Below are 16,438 nucleotides of genomic sequence, written 5' to 3' on the forward strand. Positions count from 1 at the left end.
TTGAGATGCTGATACCTTTGTCCTTTTACTGAAGTAAGATTTGAATGCAGGACTTACTTGTAGTGGAGTATTTTCACAGTGTGGTATTAGAACTTTTACTTAACAAGGGATACGAATACTTCCAAATGTTTGGATCCAAAAAACAAACTTATTTATTGTGTTTTAACTAATGACAATATGTGTGGGATCATCAGGTGTCAGAGTTTGTGAGACATGAAGACAGTTTAGGCTTCTGATAAAGTTCACAAAAGCAACTTTTTTTGTTTTGTTTAAGTATATATTACAGACCATTACTATAACAGTATATATCATATATTTTAATGGAAATAAGACCAGGCACCAATGCGTTATTTATTTATGTTTTTAATGCAGTGTATATGGTATAATTACCTGTTTAAGGAGGAAATAGGTAGGAAATTAATTAAGATAATCAATTTCACTTAAACATTTTTACTCCCAGAAAACCCCAGTACCACATCCCCCATGTGAAATTAATACAACACGAATGCATGCAATTGTAAATGAACAATATTTTTTTTTCTTCACACCGTTGTGTGCACCTTATGTCTGTTTGTATGTTATTTATATATTATTATTATTATTTCTGAGACATTGTCTCTCGCACTGACTTGGTGGTGTTTATTAATCTCATTGTACCCAGGTACAGTGACAATAAAAGTGATTCTGATTCTGATTCTGAGTCTGAATTACAGATTTCAGGGCTTAAAATGATGCACAAGCTTTTAGGGCCAATTACAGCATTTGCAGCTATCTCGAAAGACTAAATTAGCAGGGCAGTTTTGTATCCAGGTAATGCCATTGGCACAACTGTAAAAAGAACCAGGGGCATCAGGTTTGGCATAAATCCCACCAGCCTTCTTAGCACAGAAGTTGTCTGGGATTTGGCCTGAATTAGTGGTTGTTGGTCTGGGTCGAGGTGTGGTGCGAGGTTGATCTTTGGTTGGAGACGGAGTCACTTGATTTGGAATTGTTCCTGTGGGAAGAGGAGGAAGATCTGTGGAGATAATTGTAGAATATAAATTAATGCTGCTTTAATTATAAAAGAAAATATGTTGACTAGCAATTTGTATTTTGTACCTGGGGCTACAAGAGAGCGAAGATAGCTGATGAGGGGGTAGTTTCCCTGTCCACAGAACTGTCCATTAAAGTCATCCAGATCCAGAGCCCAGACGAAAGCTCCTCCAAAGCTGTTGTTCTTTAGGTATTGCACCTGAATAAACAATGATATAACACTTCAACACCAATGCACTTAAAAATCTATTTAACTTTGGTAATTGACAAAAACATTGGGCAACATTTTAGAAACACACCTTAGTCCCAAAACTGTCCTTGTTGTCATATCCAACCCACTCATTTTGTTTCACTGCATATGGGACTTTCTGGTCTTCAATCAGCTGAACAGTGGCCCCGTTAAGAAAAGTGCAAATCTGAAAAGAGGGTTACATTTCAAAACTTAAACTGATGTATTAAAGCTCCAGTTGGTGACTTCATAATAAAATTACATTTAATTTACAGACTACACTTAACTCTCTGTCTAAGTGACATAGAGTTATCAATAAAACACTGACAGAGTTAAATTCAATGAGTTGTTGCCATTTTCACCTCGTAATAGGACCAGAAGCCGGCCTCCCTTGTAAAAGCCCCAGCAGAAGCGGGGCCACTGGCTGATGCTCCAACCTGACTGGCCTGAGTCGACAGTTTAAATGTTCTCCCGTATGTAGCAAAACCCATATTCAGTTTTCCTACAGGTGTTCCCTTGTCCCGCCAATATTTCATGGCATAGTCCTGAAATTATGTGAATAAAAAAAAGATAAACCAAAGTCAAGTTTCCAACCAAATCTAATGCAAATTTAAACATATTTTACAGAAAATCTGCAAGAGAAAATACAATTGAATGCAGGTTTCCATCCTCTTCTTTTAATGTGATATTAGGAATCAGGCTCATTGAGAAAAGTTGGGTTGGGCTTTTTCTCCAATCACCATTAAAGCATTGTTGAAGTAGAGAGTGTAATGAGATGATAATTAAAAGAGAACCAGTCTTACAAAACAAAATAAAACTGGATGGAAATATGGTGTTTATGTTTGATTAATGTATTAATTTTAGAAACATTTCAATATCCTATCTTGTTGGATGTTTTTCTGTACAGAAGCTTCAGTACATAATTATGCCACATGCTTCATTACATAATAACTAATTTGCAGAGCATTTACATTTCATTTGATTGCATTTTGCATCTACATGCTCCAACTTCTCGGCCTCTGCAATTGTTTTTTTTTATGTACAAATTGGAAGTGTGCTTAAAACACATGGACGGAGCTGTTTAAGAAACAGAAAGTGATGACTGGCATTAGAGGACTTCACATTATAATGCATCAAAAAAAAAGAATCCCAGTACTCACGGTATTTAAGTAAACATGGTCCCCGGTGTCTTGGGATCCCTTGTATAAGGGGCTGTTATGTCCTGTCACACTCTCCCAGGTGCCATGAAAGTCATACGTCATCACATTGATAAAGTCCAGGTACCTGATGCAATGCATGTGAGATGAAGTTCACCAAAACATGATGACAGAAAATCATGGAGGTATTGTGGGGAGTAATATTTAGGAGTACTTTGCCATCTCTGCAATCTCATAACCAGCATCAATGGTTCCTTTTCCAGCAGACACAGCTGCAGAGACCATTAATCTGGACCGAGCAGTTGCTGTCCCCTCAGCCTGATAGGCCTCTAGGAGTTCCTGCACATCACAGAATCATGGTACATTTACTTTGTGGTTAATGTTGAACATAATTTAAACATGAGAACAGTAATTTTGGATGTGACCTTGCATAACAGTGTGAATCTCTGTTTGTCCTCCAGAGGACTTCCTCTTGCAGCGGGGTACTCCCAGTCCAAATCAAGTCCATCAAAACCATTTTTTCTCAGAAACTGAATAGAAGATTGGATGAATGTATTTCTGTTGGCTTGTGTTGACACCATTGTTGTGAATCTTTGTAGAATTTCAGAGAAAGAACAATTATTTTAAGAGGACATAAAACAAAACGTTGATCTTATTGATTGTTTTATGCTGAATATCTCACTTTTGTGTTCCAAAGTTCCAGCCTCCGACTGCCAGCAGTGTTTTCAGATTTGGATTCCTATAAGAATATACAAATTAAGTTGCTCAAAAATCACTTTACACAACATTTCACAGTCATAATGCGAGAACATTTTGGACTGACCTCTGTTTGAGTCCATTAAAAGATTTATAGAGTTCATCGTCATTCCATTCTATAGTGACCAACTGATTCGCTTCGTTTATACCAGCAAAGGCATAGATCAGGTGGGTACACAGGTTTGGATCAATATTTACAGGCTTGAACATCCCACTGCCAGGTCGGTATTGGGACCAGTTAGTGAAATAACACACCAGTCTGGAGGATGAGACTAGTCATGGAAAAGCAGAAACCTTTTTATTCATATTTGAGAAATAATCAGTGGCTAATCATTTAACAATGTAAGACTTTGATTGGTTTAAACTGAGATTGTTTAATATTCATTATTGCTATAACTCATCAACTCACCCAAACTGCAGAGGGAAACACAGAGACCTTCAAAATTACAGACTGAGTTAATAAATATGAGGTAAAAGAGATTTTGTGAAAAAATAATTCCATGCTTTTCATTGTGCCTTACCTGCAAATAGAATTGACTTGTTCATGGCTGCTGTGCTTGGATTCGCTCTTGTCACGCCAAAAACAAAGCACTGGAAGGCTGTTTTTTTAAATGCACAAGCCATGACAATCATTAACCACAAACAAAATGTAAGACCCAAAGGACCCGAAGCTGTTGCATCATCCTAGACAAATAACAGAAGCTTCTAAAAACATGCAGAAAACAAACATGTGAGTGAACCTTTGTATTCTGAACAGTCCAATTCTTCCTGTTGCTGATCATTTCTTGATAATTTTACTGTCTGATATTTATTAACCATGCTTTTTGCACCTTTATTGGCAGTAATTTGACAATTTCTTCAGAAGCTTTCAATATATAGTATATAGTCTGTTTTGACTTTTTTCCATATGCAGTGTATTTCTACAGCAGATGAGAAGCAGGAGGACAGGCACAGAAGCTAAGCAATATACTGCGGTGGATGGGGCCACCTAAAAAAAATCAATACCAGTTTAAGTGAATGCTATATATTGAATATTTTCAACACTTTCCCTTACTGTTACTGTGTGACTTTTGTGTTTTAAAGGGTTAGATCAGATTCATGACACAATATCACAAACAAACTTGTGAGTACAATTTCTGAAGACATTGCAGTGTGAATGCTGGATGCTCAAGTGCTACACTTGAATGCTGGCTTGAATGTGTCAGAAGAAGCTGGAGTAGTAGGAATGCAGTGTAAATGGCAGGAATTTAAATGAATGGCATTGCAAAGTTGAACACTTCTAATAATGTAAAATGATGTGGAAGGTTTTAAGGTTCTTTGAAAATCTGACACTAAACTGCAATAGTGGTTTAAAGTATAGGTAATTTAAACAGTTGGAATAATGGAAATGGAATGAATGTGATTAAAAAGTTTACCAAGGTTGTTTAAAGATGTGTAATAAATTTGTGTATATTTATTTGGAATCATTTTCTTTGAATAAGTTGTCAAATCGGTGTCAAATGTTTAATAGAATACTTTCAGATTGTTGGGTTCTCGTTAGTCTTTATTCTTTATTTATCCTTTTCTTTTGTAAAGGTAAAATATCAGATTTGTGTCCTCAGCACACCTGAATACAGATCATTTAGAGATGATTAGGTGTCATCAATCAATCAATCAAACTTTATTTATATAGCGCTTTTCATACATATAAATGCAACTCAAAGTGCCAGTGTCAGTTCAGGTGTCAGCTCTGTGGTCAGACCTTATTGCAAAATATACAGAATGGCCAATTAGTAATCAGCCAGTCAGTATTGCACCTGGATGGTGAATTTATGTCTTGTAAGTCTTCCAGAAACTTACAACAAGTAGCTAAACAGCTGAGCTGTGAGCGCCCCCTGGTGGATATTTTTGATTCACCTACTGACCTCCTGGGAGCATACAGACCTGTGGTTTAGATTAATCTGCTGCAGCATATACGTATATGAAGAAAAAACTAAATCACATGTAAGTGCTGCATTGATGTGTTGGCAAAACTTACTGTATGGGCTCTGCCTGCTCCTGTTTTTGTTTCAACACTACAGACTACATTGAGCAGCATTGGGAAAATTTTACGGGAAAAAGTCATAACATTTTTAAATGCCCCGATACTCTCAAAATGGTCTTTTTATAGTCTGTTGATGCATGTAGTAGGGTAGCTTTTCTGGAAGTAACCAAAAAAGAAACACAATATTTTGAGATGTCAAAATTTAGAAAAAAAAAAGTCATACATGTTGAATTTTTTTGTGAAAAAGTCCCAATTTTTTTAATAACCCCCATACTCTCAAAATTTTCTTATTATAGTCTGTTGATTCATGTCGTAGGGTGGTGTTTGAGAGATTGCCCTTGTGTAGGGACTTCTGGACCAGCTTCCCACTAAGAGGTCAGATTCCTTTTTCCTGGGAATATTATCTCAGCAGGTATTTTGGGAACCTATAATTTAAGCTGGTGGTGAGGAGACACGCCTAGCTCCTGACTGCCTTGGTCCGGACACCTATCCTGCTTCCTCCTGAGAGGCACCTGTTGAGAAACCCTGGAATACAGATACCACACTGGCCACGCCCGGTTAATGGCAGCTCTCCTCTTATTGATCTGTGCACTTGGAATTTGCTAGGTTAATTTTAGTGGCTGTGAAAATAAGCCTCAAGGATAGTTAAAATTTATTTGGCTAGGGTAACCAATAAAAACCTAGTTATTACACACCACCTTTTAATACCAAAAGACTAAAAAATCTAAGGTCCACTACTTCACTTTAAATGCAATTGAAAATGTATTGATAGTATAGCAAGGTGCAAGCTTACAGCAATAATTGATTTCAAAGTGATTACTTAAAATATTCAAAAATCTCAATAATAAAATGATTATAATCTACTTAATGTCTTACCATGATATCCTAACTGCCTGTGTTGAATGAAGCTGTAGCTGGGTATTAAACTTGAAGGTTTTGGAGAAGGAGACGTGAGAGTTGTCTGGCCAAGGAACTCTTCTGCAATGCCAGGCTGCAGGCCTCAGCTGTGACTCTCCCCTCTGGCCAGAGTTGGAGCGATCCTGGACTGGTCCCTTGGTCCTGGCTTCAGTGAGAACTTGGAAAGAAGACTTCTTTAATCGATCATCGCCTGGCGTTGGAATGGTCACCCTTCTTCTCACTCGTCTCTCGTCTTCACCGGTCAGATTGGAATCTTCTTTCTTGATGTGGGCGTCCTCACTCTGTCTTCTTCTTGATTGTAGAACTGGAGTCTTTTTCCCCCGATGTGGTCGATCAGGCGTCGTCCTCAGCTCTTGAGAGTCGGTTGAAGAGTCTTGCAGCTCCCCGAGAAGGATGACAAAGATTATTTCCTATGTTACAGCTTCTATACTCTGCTGCTCCTTCTTTCAGAGCACTTCCTCCTTGCCACTCCTCACCAGTCCTCTCATTGGTTGCATCTCTCTTCTGGTTTCTACTGTTGCCATGGCACGATCTCTCGGATCGTCCCTCTCACCTCTTCTCCACCTGTCTCCTTCGGCCCAACACGTTCCACACGTACACCATGTCTCAGCCCGATCCTTCCTCTTTTGAGTTCCCCTTTGTCTCCTAGCTTCGCCCTGTCTCAATCACCTTATTACAAAATTTCTAACGATCAATCCGGTTACCACACGTTCTGATACAAACTAACCTCTACTGACCTTATTGCATTCATTACACAGTTTTTCCATCAAATCACATCAACATTTTACACTCATCATTTTACATACAATCATCATCAACTTTTCATTAGCATCTTTTTCACAATAATCATACTAAATCAACATCAATCATTACAGCCATTTGTGCATCACATTATTTATTATGAAAGCGTCCAATTGTCCCCCACTGTTGTTACCCTGCTGGAAAGTCCCTGGTCTCCACAGCCTCTTACTGCCTAGCTGGTAAGCCCCTGATTTCCACAGCTTTATTCTGCTTAGCTGGTGTGTGGCGAGTAGATCTCAACTCACTTGACAGGTGGCTATTCCAGAAATAACAAAAAACGAAATATTATAAGATGTCCAAAATGTGAAAAAAAAGGTCGTGCTATAGCATGTCGAAATTTTTTTGTGAAAAAGTCATAACATTTTTAAATGGCCCGATACTCTCAAAATTGTCTAATTATAGTCTGTTGATACATGTAGTAGGGCGGCTTTTCCAGAAATAATGAAAAAAACATCTTTTAAGATGTCCAAAATTAAAAGAAAAAAGTCAAACATAGTATGTCGTCGAAACGTTAATCAAAAAGGCATATGTTGTCAAAAAGTTATAGTCTAGTATGTCTTCGAAAATGTTTAAAAAAATTCATAGAATCGTATATCATCAAAAAGTTCATAAAAACATCATAGTACAGTATGGCATCAAAAAGTTGATCAAAATTGTTGTATTAAAGCATGAAAATGCCACCAAAAATAGGCTTGTCGTCGGATTGAAATGTAAAAAATAGCTGAATATAAAATTCTGACTAGAAGAACATATGTCAATAAGAAGCACAACACAGAAAAGACAATCAAACTTTAATACAATATTAATTGTACAATGTGTTATACAGTATTTAGTAAGGAAATCAAACAGCTATGAATATGCAGCTTTGACAAACATTTCACAGCATTGATATAGCAATAACTGTCTAATTAGAAACATGGACACAGTAACTGCTGTCAGTTTAGTTACTGAGCAGTTTTTCAACCGCAGAAGAATATGTACACATGCTGATTCCACCATATATTTTATTATGTTGATATGATACAAGATAAAGTCAAACATTTATCAGGATATTGCTCATTATGGTAAGTGTAACTGGTCTGACTTAACTAACGAAGTATATGGTTATGGTTTACAGCGTTTATGCATAAATAATTTTACTGAACTAACATTATGTGACAGAGAGATATAGGTTAACCAGCCTTAACAGTATTGTCCTGAATAGTATAATTTCTTTCATATTTCCCGTCTTCACCTTCTCTCTTTGACACACATTATACAAATTCTTGCAGAGAACACAAATACAGAATACAGTACAATTTAAATCAGGTGGAAGACAATATACAGATGAAAAGACAATATACAACAAAAACAAACAAGATTCAGGGTTATACACATATGTATAAGGCATGTATAAAAATCACAAGAAACTACAGGGGAATAAATCAAAACAATAAAAAGCCATCCCTCACAAATCTTTCAAGCTTTATTACTAGCATGCATTATTTTAAGTGATTAGAATTTACTGAGTGATGAGTGATTGACTGCAGTGAATATGATATTTTCCCATAAGAACACCTTTGTTAATCATTTGAGTCACTAAACTGTGTGTTCTCTATAGTTTAGGAAGTGAGAATGGGTCATGTTACTATGAGTGTCATTGAAAAGTCGAAAAATACCAATAATGTTAAAAAAAATGTGGAATATTTTAAAGTTTGTTAAAGAGCCAACACTAAACTGCAATGCTGGCTTAAATGGGTTATAAGATAAAATAGTTGGAATGATGGGAATGGTGTCAAAAAGTTGATTGAAAGGTCTTATGTTTATTCTAAAAATTTTGAATAATGTGTAAAAATTTGGAATATTTGCTAAAAGTTGAGAAACTAGAAAAGACTCAAAAACATTCATTTTTTTAAAAAAGTTTTTAAAATTTTTAAAGACCTCTGTCTGCCTAGAAGAAGAAGAAATGAATTAAATAGAATGAAACCTTAATTAAAAATAGTACACACAATTTATTTTCAACAAATGGAAGATTTATTTAATGCCAGTCGCAGCAGTTGCATCTCTGATTGAAAACAAGATTAGCTGGACAAAGTTGGAGGTATGTGTTTCCATGGAAGCACTGGTAGAAGGAGTTGGGGTTTCCTGCGTTTGTGTACAGGCCGTCAGCCTTCCCGGCACAGAAACCACTTCCAGAAACAGCACTTGTGGTGGTAGCTTTGGCAGTGGTCGTTGCAGGAGCAGGGGGACGGGTTGTAGGAGCCGTGGGGTGAGTCGTTGTGTTGTTGGAGCCGGGATGGTTCGTAGTGTTCACAGGTGGCCGTGTGGTTGGAGGTATATAATCTAGTAAGATAAAAATGAATTTTAACTCAAGAAAATGTGGAAAATTGTACTTGTTAAGAAGAGATAATCATGCTGTGGTAAGGTCTGATTTCCGTTTACCTGTATTCAGAAGAAGGCTCAGAAAACTAATTAGAGGATACTTTCCCTGGCCACAGAACTGTCCAGCAAAATCATCCAGATCCAGAGACCAGATGAAGGCTCCTCCAAACTTGTTGTCTTTCAGATACTGTGCCTATGGGGAAAAAAGTGCAAGTTTTATTGTTTAAAAAATATAAACTGTTGCAAGTATAACACATAGTTTTATACACATGCCAAAGAAAAAAGGAAACATTTTTGTTTTTATCTCCAGAATGCAAATATGTCCAAGAATCCAAGAACTGAAAAGAGTAAATAGGATATATAAAGGCTATTACAGGGACCCCCAAAATCAAAAATTCACACAGTGTTGTTTTTTTTTATCTTAACTGCAGTTGATTAACTGAGCAATATATGAATTTAGACTGTTTTGGTGTGAGCTGAGTGTTAGAGATCTTTTCTGCCTATAATGGAACTAAAACAACTCAGCGTGTCAAATGTCTCTTTGCAGAAATCATGACCTGCAAGATAATGCACAGGCCTTGTTGTTTATTAAAGGCAATATACTAGAAAGAAAAATAGTTCCTACATTAAACTGCTCACAACAAAAACTGTGGATTGTCTCTTGTCACTGGGTTATGATTTGATATGAAAAGATATTGCTGTTGAGTTTTTCAAATTATTTTTAGCACTACAGGTAAAAGAAAAAATGCATGTATTTTTGATTTTGGCTTAAAGATAAAATATTGCCTGAGGTACTGCTCTTTTCCAAATATTTGACGACGCACTTCTGGCCCCTGAACAGTGGTGGAAGAAGTAATCAGACCTCTCTCTTCACTAAAAGTACTAATACCACACTGTGAAATTACTCCACTACAAGAAAAAGTCCTGCATTCAAAAGTATCAGCATCAAAATGTACTTGAAGTGTAAAAAAAAAAGTAAAATGACTCGTTGTGCAGGATGGCCCCACTCAGATTGTTTTATTCTAAATGTATTATTGGAATTATTATTGATGCATTTATGTAAGCAGTGTTTTACTGTTATCCAGGTAGGGTTTATCTTAAAACTAAATATACTGCTATGTGAATTAATCTATAAAATGCACAATTATTTTATTATTATTATTATTTTTTATGTTAAATATTGACATGAAAAGTAACTAAAGCTATCAGCTAAATCAGCCAAAATTTAGTGGGGTAAAATTAAAAAGGAAATACTTACTTGTAGCATTCACTAGTACTTGTACTAGTAAAGTACAAGTACATCAAAATTGTACTTAAGTACAGTACTTGAGTAAATTTACTTAGTTACATTCCACCACTGCCCCTGAACTATCTAGCCTCATTCCTGAATTTGATTTACTTTAACATGGCAACATTTAGAACTAACATGTGTTAGGCATTTTCAAATAAACACAATAATATGTGTATAATGTATATTTTTCTTATTTTTTTTTGTTTTTGTAAAAGCAAGTTTCCTGTCCTAAATGTGAGAATCTAATAGTGTGATCAAGCTAGGCTCTCATTGGTTCTGACAAAGCAAAAAAGCATAAAACCCTGTCATGATCCAAAAAAATTCCAGACCTGAGTTGACATTTATATGGTTTTTAAATTAGAGGGACACCTTCTGCTCAATGTACGGTAAAATAACTGTTTATACCTAGTAACACCATGTATTGATTTAGGGAGAAAATATATAGATTGCTGGCATGTAGTAATAGTGATATGCTACTTTTATCTGGTTGATAGTATCTCTATAAATATGGAGGGTGAAGTGTTATTTATTACCTTGATTTCAAAGCTCTGCCTGTTATCAAACCCAACCCACTCATTTCCTTTGACGGCATAGGGCACTTTTTGCTCATCAATCCAGTAGAGACTGCCTCCTTGCAGGAATGTGCAAATCTATAGAAATAGAAGAAATGATACTTAAACATCCTCAACTTGAGTTCAGTTTAGTTGTGCATTAAATGTGTCCCTCATGTTTAACCTTCACTGACCTCATAGTAAGACCAAAACCCAGCTTCCCGGGTGTAGGTCCCAGCAGAGGCTGGTCCGCTGGCCGCTGCTCCAACACCATTAGCTGCTGATGACGTGCGAAATGTGCGTCCATACGTGGCAAAACCAAGCATCAGCTTTTCGACAGGAGTTCCTTGGTCTCTCCAGTATTTTATAGCAAAGTCCTGTGAGAAGAAAATTAAATGTATTCATGACAAGTTAGGTATTCAGCTTCTTGGTTGCTGAGGATGATCATTTCATTTTGTCATTTTTTCTTTTACTCACTGTATTGAAGAAGATGTAGTCGCCCTGATCGGAAGAGCTGCGGTACAGAGGGCTGTTGTGACCAGTGAACCGGTCCCATGCTCCATGGAAGTCATAGGTCATGACATTAATGAAGTCCATGTACCTGTTAGAAAAAAACATGATGCCACAAAATTAAAAAAAATGTCTTCGTTTTTTTTTAATTTTATTTTATTTTTTTACTTTAAACCTAAATGACAGCAACCCACTTTGAGATTTCAGCAATCTCATATCCATTGTCAATGTTTGCCTTCCCAGCAGCCACTGCAGCTGTGAGCAGCAGTCGTGGTCTTCTGTTGTCAGCGGCTTCTTTTTCAAAGGCAGCAAGTAATTCCTGAAAGCAGAAGGGAGATAGAGCATTTTACAGTTTGCAAACAATGATGATGTACATAAGCATGTGCAGACTACATGCACACGCTTATGTACATCATCATTGTTGGCAAACAACAGAAGTAGAGGACAATAGCTTGTAAAGCTATGCAAGAAAGGGCTTTAAGATCATGATACACAGATAAATTGACCTTGGCAAATGGTGACTAACTTACAGATATGTGTGCGTTTAGTGCATGGGTAGGAAACAAGTAGTCCAATAATGGCCAGTAATATACATGTGTTTGGTGGAATACCCTTGTGTGTGGAGCATAAAATGATGATGATTGATGCATAATACTACATTATCTGTGTTCATGTACAGACTGCCAAATACTATGACACAGATTCAGTGTAATAAATTGTGTTTTTAAACTGGCGCTATGAACACAAACAGTTTAGATTGTGTCCTCAACAGTCGAGTGATAGTGGACAATTTAAATAGCTTGCAGCCACAGATGCTGCTGGTGTTTTGGTTTAATGAGTGACCACGTTAACTGGTACAACAAGTCCTCTAAACCAGCTATTCTCAACCTTGGGGTCGGGACCCCAATTGGGTTCGCGAGATGATTTCTGGGGGTCGCCAAATTATAGTGTTTTAGTCTTTTTGGTCACTTAATACCTTTTTTTTGGTCATTTTGTGTCTTTTTTGTGTCTTTTTTTTTATCATTTTGTGGTCAATTTGTGTCTTTTTTTTTTTATCATTTTGTGGTCAATTTGTGTCTTTTTTTATTATCATTTTGTGGTCAATTTGTGTCTTTTTTGATCATTTTGTGGTCAATTTGTGATTTTTTGGGTAATTTTGTTTCTTTTTTTGGTAATTTTGTGTCTTTTTTGGTAATTTTGTGTCTTTTCTGGTCATTTTGTGTCTTTTTTGGTCATTTTGTGGTCAATTTGTGTCTTTTCTGGTCATTTTGTTTCCTTTTTTTGGTCATTTTGTTTCTTTTTTGGGTGATCTGAACTCTGCGTGTGAGATTCTGTTCAGTGAGTGGGGGTCGCGGACAACATGCATGTTAAATTGGGGGTCGCGACTCAAAAAGGTTGAGAACTACTGCTCTAAACAATACAATCACATATTTTGGAGGTGTAGATTTCAGAGACTGACCTGGCAGAGCAATGTGTACCTCTGCTTGTCCTCTGGTGGGCTTCCTCGTGCTCCAGGATACTCCCAGTCCAGGTCCAGCCCATCAAAGCCATGCTGTCTCAGGAATCTGATAGAAGACTGGATGAATGTCTGCCGGTTGGCAGGGGATGAAGCCATGATGGTAAATCTGTAAACATTTAGAACAGCAGAGTTAATGATGTTCTCATTATTATTAGATGAGATTCAGCAGCCTCATGGTTACTCGCTGTTGAAGCCTTGTTTACTCACTGGGCACTTCCAAAGTTCCACCCACCCACAGCCAGCAGAGTCTTCAGCTTGGGGTTTCTGTGCAAGAGTTGTGCAAAAACATGTAGATTAGCACACAATTAGTGTTGAAGATAGATCATTTACTTTGCTGGAGAATACTCCAATACAAAAAATGTCATGCATTGTAAATATTACTGACAATATTCTTGAAGAGCATGATCTTCTGCCTTTCTTGCAATATTTTTTCATAATAAAACAGCAGTGCCCCCCCCCCCCCCCCCTTTTTAACTTATGATCTCATACTGTACTCACACTCCTCAAAACCTTACTGACTTTACTGATCTTTGCTTCCCCCTCTCCTTATTCTTGATTTTTTTTAAACAGTTTTCTTATATTTCTATCCAAATGATGCCACAATAAAACTTATCCACCTTCAAGACTGCTGATGCCATTGTTGTGAAAAAAAATGAAGATGGCTGCAGACAGATTGATACTGCAGGTAGAAACAACTCACCTATTCTTGAGTTCATTGAAGGATTTGTAGAGAACATCGTCATTCCACTCGTAGGGCGACAGCTCGTTAGAATTGCTGATGATTGAAAAGGCGTAGATAAGGTGTGTGCAGAGGTGGGGGTCTACGTTGGCAGGCAGATATTTGCCAACACCTGGTCTATACTGGGACCAGTTGGTGAAGTAGCAGACCAGTTTGGCAGACGACACTTTTGGAGAGAGAAGAAGTGATTATAATTAATTATAGGGTCATGGTGGTTAAGAAGCGAATGGCGATGTAATATAAAGAAGTTAAATAATGAATCCTTACCCATCTGGAGACACATCAAAAGGGACAGTCCTAAAAAATGAACATTTAATTTTATTTAATTTTATTCTGTTTGTTTTTGCACAAGATCACTGCCTTTGAATGACTTAATAACTTAAAGAATGCAACTTACCAGCCAAGATTGTTAGTCGAGCCATGGTGTGTCAGCTGAGCCTTTTTCTCAGAGCTGCAACAATAAAAAAACATGCTGTGTGTTATGAATTTTATAAGACTGCATTATTGTTTGTAAACTGCAACCAATTTACCATCTTGTGGCTGTACTATAGGTAGTAATGCGGCGCATAATAAACCCTGTATTCTAGTAAAATGTGGGCTCCGTGTGTTGATGACTTACCTGTTCCCAAGTGACTGACTGGATGTGCCTGCTATCCTGTCGGGAGTCCGTTTTATAGACCTGATAAGACAGGGACAAAGGCTGCAGGACAGTGAGGTATTGGATGCTTCAGCAGAGGATAATTGTTGCAACAAAATTGGTCACATTAAACTACAATGAGCTGTCAGAAGGTGACATGACAAGAAGATGATATCTATTTTTTATTACCAGATAAATCTGGTTCAGGGCAAGAGGTTATATAAACTTGCCTCTGTAAAGATCAGAGGAGCTGGCCAATTCATGCAGATAAGATAAATGTATGAACTGATGCATTGTATTTTATATAATCTAAGGATTAAATTGGTTTCCAATGTGCCGACAATCAACACAACACCAACACTTCTAAGGTTGGCTTTTGATTAATAGACTTTACACTTGCCTTTATAGTTATAGAAAATGACTTTCTCTTGGGCCTGTGTTAAACTTTAGGACACTTTTGGCCTTTTCCTCCATTGAAAACTTTTAATACTTAAGTGCAACAACTAACAGTTAATCTGCTGGTATTTGACTGGTTATTTGACTGATATTTAGCTGGTGACATTTACACAGGGGACTCTGGGGACCTGTCCCAACCACTTTTTGAGAAGGCTGGTCAAACACACAAAAAAAGAGTGGTTCAGAAAAATAGCTTGCACCAAGAAATGTTAACTAATTAATGACAATGCTGTGAGAAAGGTTATAGCACAATAACAAAATGCATGTGTGTTTCTCCTATATTTGGTTTGCATTGTCCAAAAAAAGTAACATAAGCTGAAAAAACAATCACCCCAAAACATGCATGCCATAAAGTTGCAGCTGTGAATGTGATAAATGTGGATGTTACTTGTGCAGTCCACATTGTTTGCTTTTTTTTGGTCATTGACTCCGTAGCAGCCTATTCATTGCCTGAAATTGCATATGTTGAAGACTATGTCATGTTTTTCAACTGAGTCCCCCTCTCCACTTTTCAACACAAAGTAATGCCCTTGATTTTTATCAGTTCTTCTATGAAACATCAAATTATTTTTGAAAAAACGCCATAATTTCTCAAAGTCCAAATCGACATCTTCAAATTGGTTGTTTTATCACACCAACAGTCCAAGACCAAGTCATTTGATTTACTATCATATCTGACAAAGGAAAGCAGCCAATGCTCACACTGAGAAGCTGGAACCAGCAAATGTTTGGCATTTTAATTAAATTCAAGATTGAAAAATGAATCGAAACCCTGACCTTTCATTTTCAGTTGAAAATCAACTACAATTTGATGTGTATCTCCGCTGATCCTTGTTAAACAAATCTAAGAGCATGACATTTGGAAAGAGACTGTTTTCATGCATGTTTTTATCTTGAATTGCAGTGTTTGCTCTGGATCGAACTTAACCGAAAAATCGTATGTTAATCTATAGTTTACCATTTTGTCTTTCACTCCTGTAATCGGCGGGGTGCACTAATAAAAACTCAATATCAGGGAGTACAGTATCATATCAGAGGCCTGATAAACACCAAAGGTTGTTTGATAAGATATCCTTTTCCATGAAGCTGCATGACCCCTTGATGAACTGAGAGTTATCTCATATGGTAAAAAAAGGCCAGAGTTCAATAAGATATTTAGAAATATGTTTTGGTTTATGCTGTTTGAATGTTGATGCTGCAACAGTTTAAGGAACATTTGGGGTGATACGTTTATTTATGTTCTTGTAAGAATGAGAGTTAGATAAAAAAAGAATAATACTAATCAACATGGTCAATGAGAAGCCACCGCCAGCAGCCAGCTGATTTAGCTAAGCACAAAGACTCAAAGGACCACCAGGAAAATACTCCAAAATTGACTAGTCTTAGCCAAGAAATAATCCAGATTCTCAAACCCCCTGAGAAACGGTAAACTGTCATTATTACGCACATGGTAGTGGT

The 16,438-nt window shown here is 37.0% G+C and overlaps 2 protein-coding genes across 2 annotated transcripts; both read right to left on the minus strand.

The window, feature by feature from the left end:
- Positions 1-347: 347 nt before the first annotated feature.
- LOC131971237 (acidic mammalian chitinase-like) lies at positions 348-3,814 on the minus strand. The gene is made up of 11 exons (XM_059332565.1): positions 3,696-3,814; positions 3,584-3,610; positions 3,242-3,446; positions 3,101-3,157; positions 2,844-3,009; positions 2,633-2,757; positions 2,422-2,545; positions 1,624-1,806; positions 1,332-1,448; positions 1,099-1,231; positions 348-1,015 (listed from the first exon to the last, which is right to left on the minus strand). The coding sequence occupies exons 1-11, from the start codon at positions 3,805-3,807 to the stop codon at positions 744-746; spliced, it is 1,521 nt and encodes a 506-aa protein (XP_059188548.1). The 5' UTR covers positions 3,808-3,814; the 3' UTR covers positions 348-743.
- A 5,424-nt stretch (positions 3,815-9,238) lies between these two features.
- On the minus strand, positions 9,239-14,309 carry LOC131971238 (acidic mammalian chitinase-like). Its single transcript, XM_059332566.1, has 10 exons — positions 14,285-14,309; positions 14,155-14,184; positions 13,849-14,053; positions 13,356-13,412; positions 13,089-13,254; positions 11,824-11,948; positions 11,597-11,720; positions 11,314-11,496; positions 11,102-11,218; positions 9,239-9,470 (listed from the first exon to the last, which is right to left on the minus strand). Exons 1-10 carry the CDS (start codon positions 14,307-14,309, stop codon positions 9,306-9,308), a joined length of 1,197 nt encoding a protein of 398 aa, XP_059188549.1. The 3' UTR covers positions 9,239-9,305.
- Between the last annotated feature and the right edge of the window lie 2,129 nt (positions 14,310-16,438).

The sequence above is a fragment of the Centropristis striata genome, chromosome 5, assembly GCF_030273125.1.
Source record: "Centropristis striata isolate RG_2023a ecotype Rhode Island chromosome 5, C.striata_1.0, whole genome shotgun sequence".
In the NCBI taxonomy this organism is placed as follows: Eukaryota; Metazoa; Chordata; class Actinopteri; order Perciformes; family Serranidae; genus Centropristis; species Centropristis striata.

Excerpts from the sequence above, each read along its gene's own strand:
- LOC131971237 (XM_059332565.1), bottom strand. The coding sequence starts at position 3,807 with ATGATTGTCATGGCTTGTGCATTTAAAAAAACAGCCTTCCAGTGCTTT. Across the intron at positions 3,158-3,241 it reads TTTAATGGACTCAAACAGAG|GAATCCAAATCTGAAAACAC; the intron begins GTCAGTCCAAAA and ends ATATTCTTATAG. Across the intron at positions 3,010-3,100 it reads TGGAACTTTGGAACACAAAA|ATTCACAACAATGGTGTCAA; the intron begins GTGAGATATTCA and ends AATTCTACAAAG.
- LOC131971238 (XM_059332566.1), bottom strand. The coding sequence starts at position 14,309 with ATGGCTCGACTAACAATCTTGGCTG. Across the intron at positions 13,255-13,355 it reads TGGAACTTTGGAAGTGCCCA|ATTTACCATCATGGCTTCAT; the intron begins GTGAGTAAACAA and ends AAATGTTTACAG. Across the intron at positions 9,471-11,101 it reads GGCAGAGCTTTGAAATCAAG|GCACAGTATCTGAAAGACAA; the intron begins GTAATAAATAAC and ends TTTTCCCCATAG.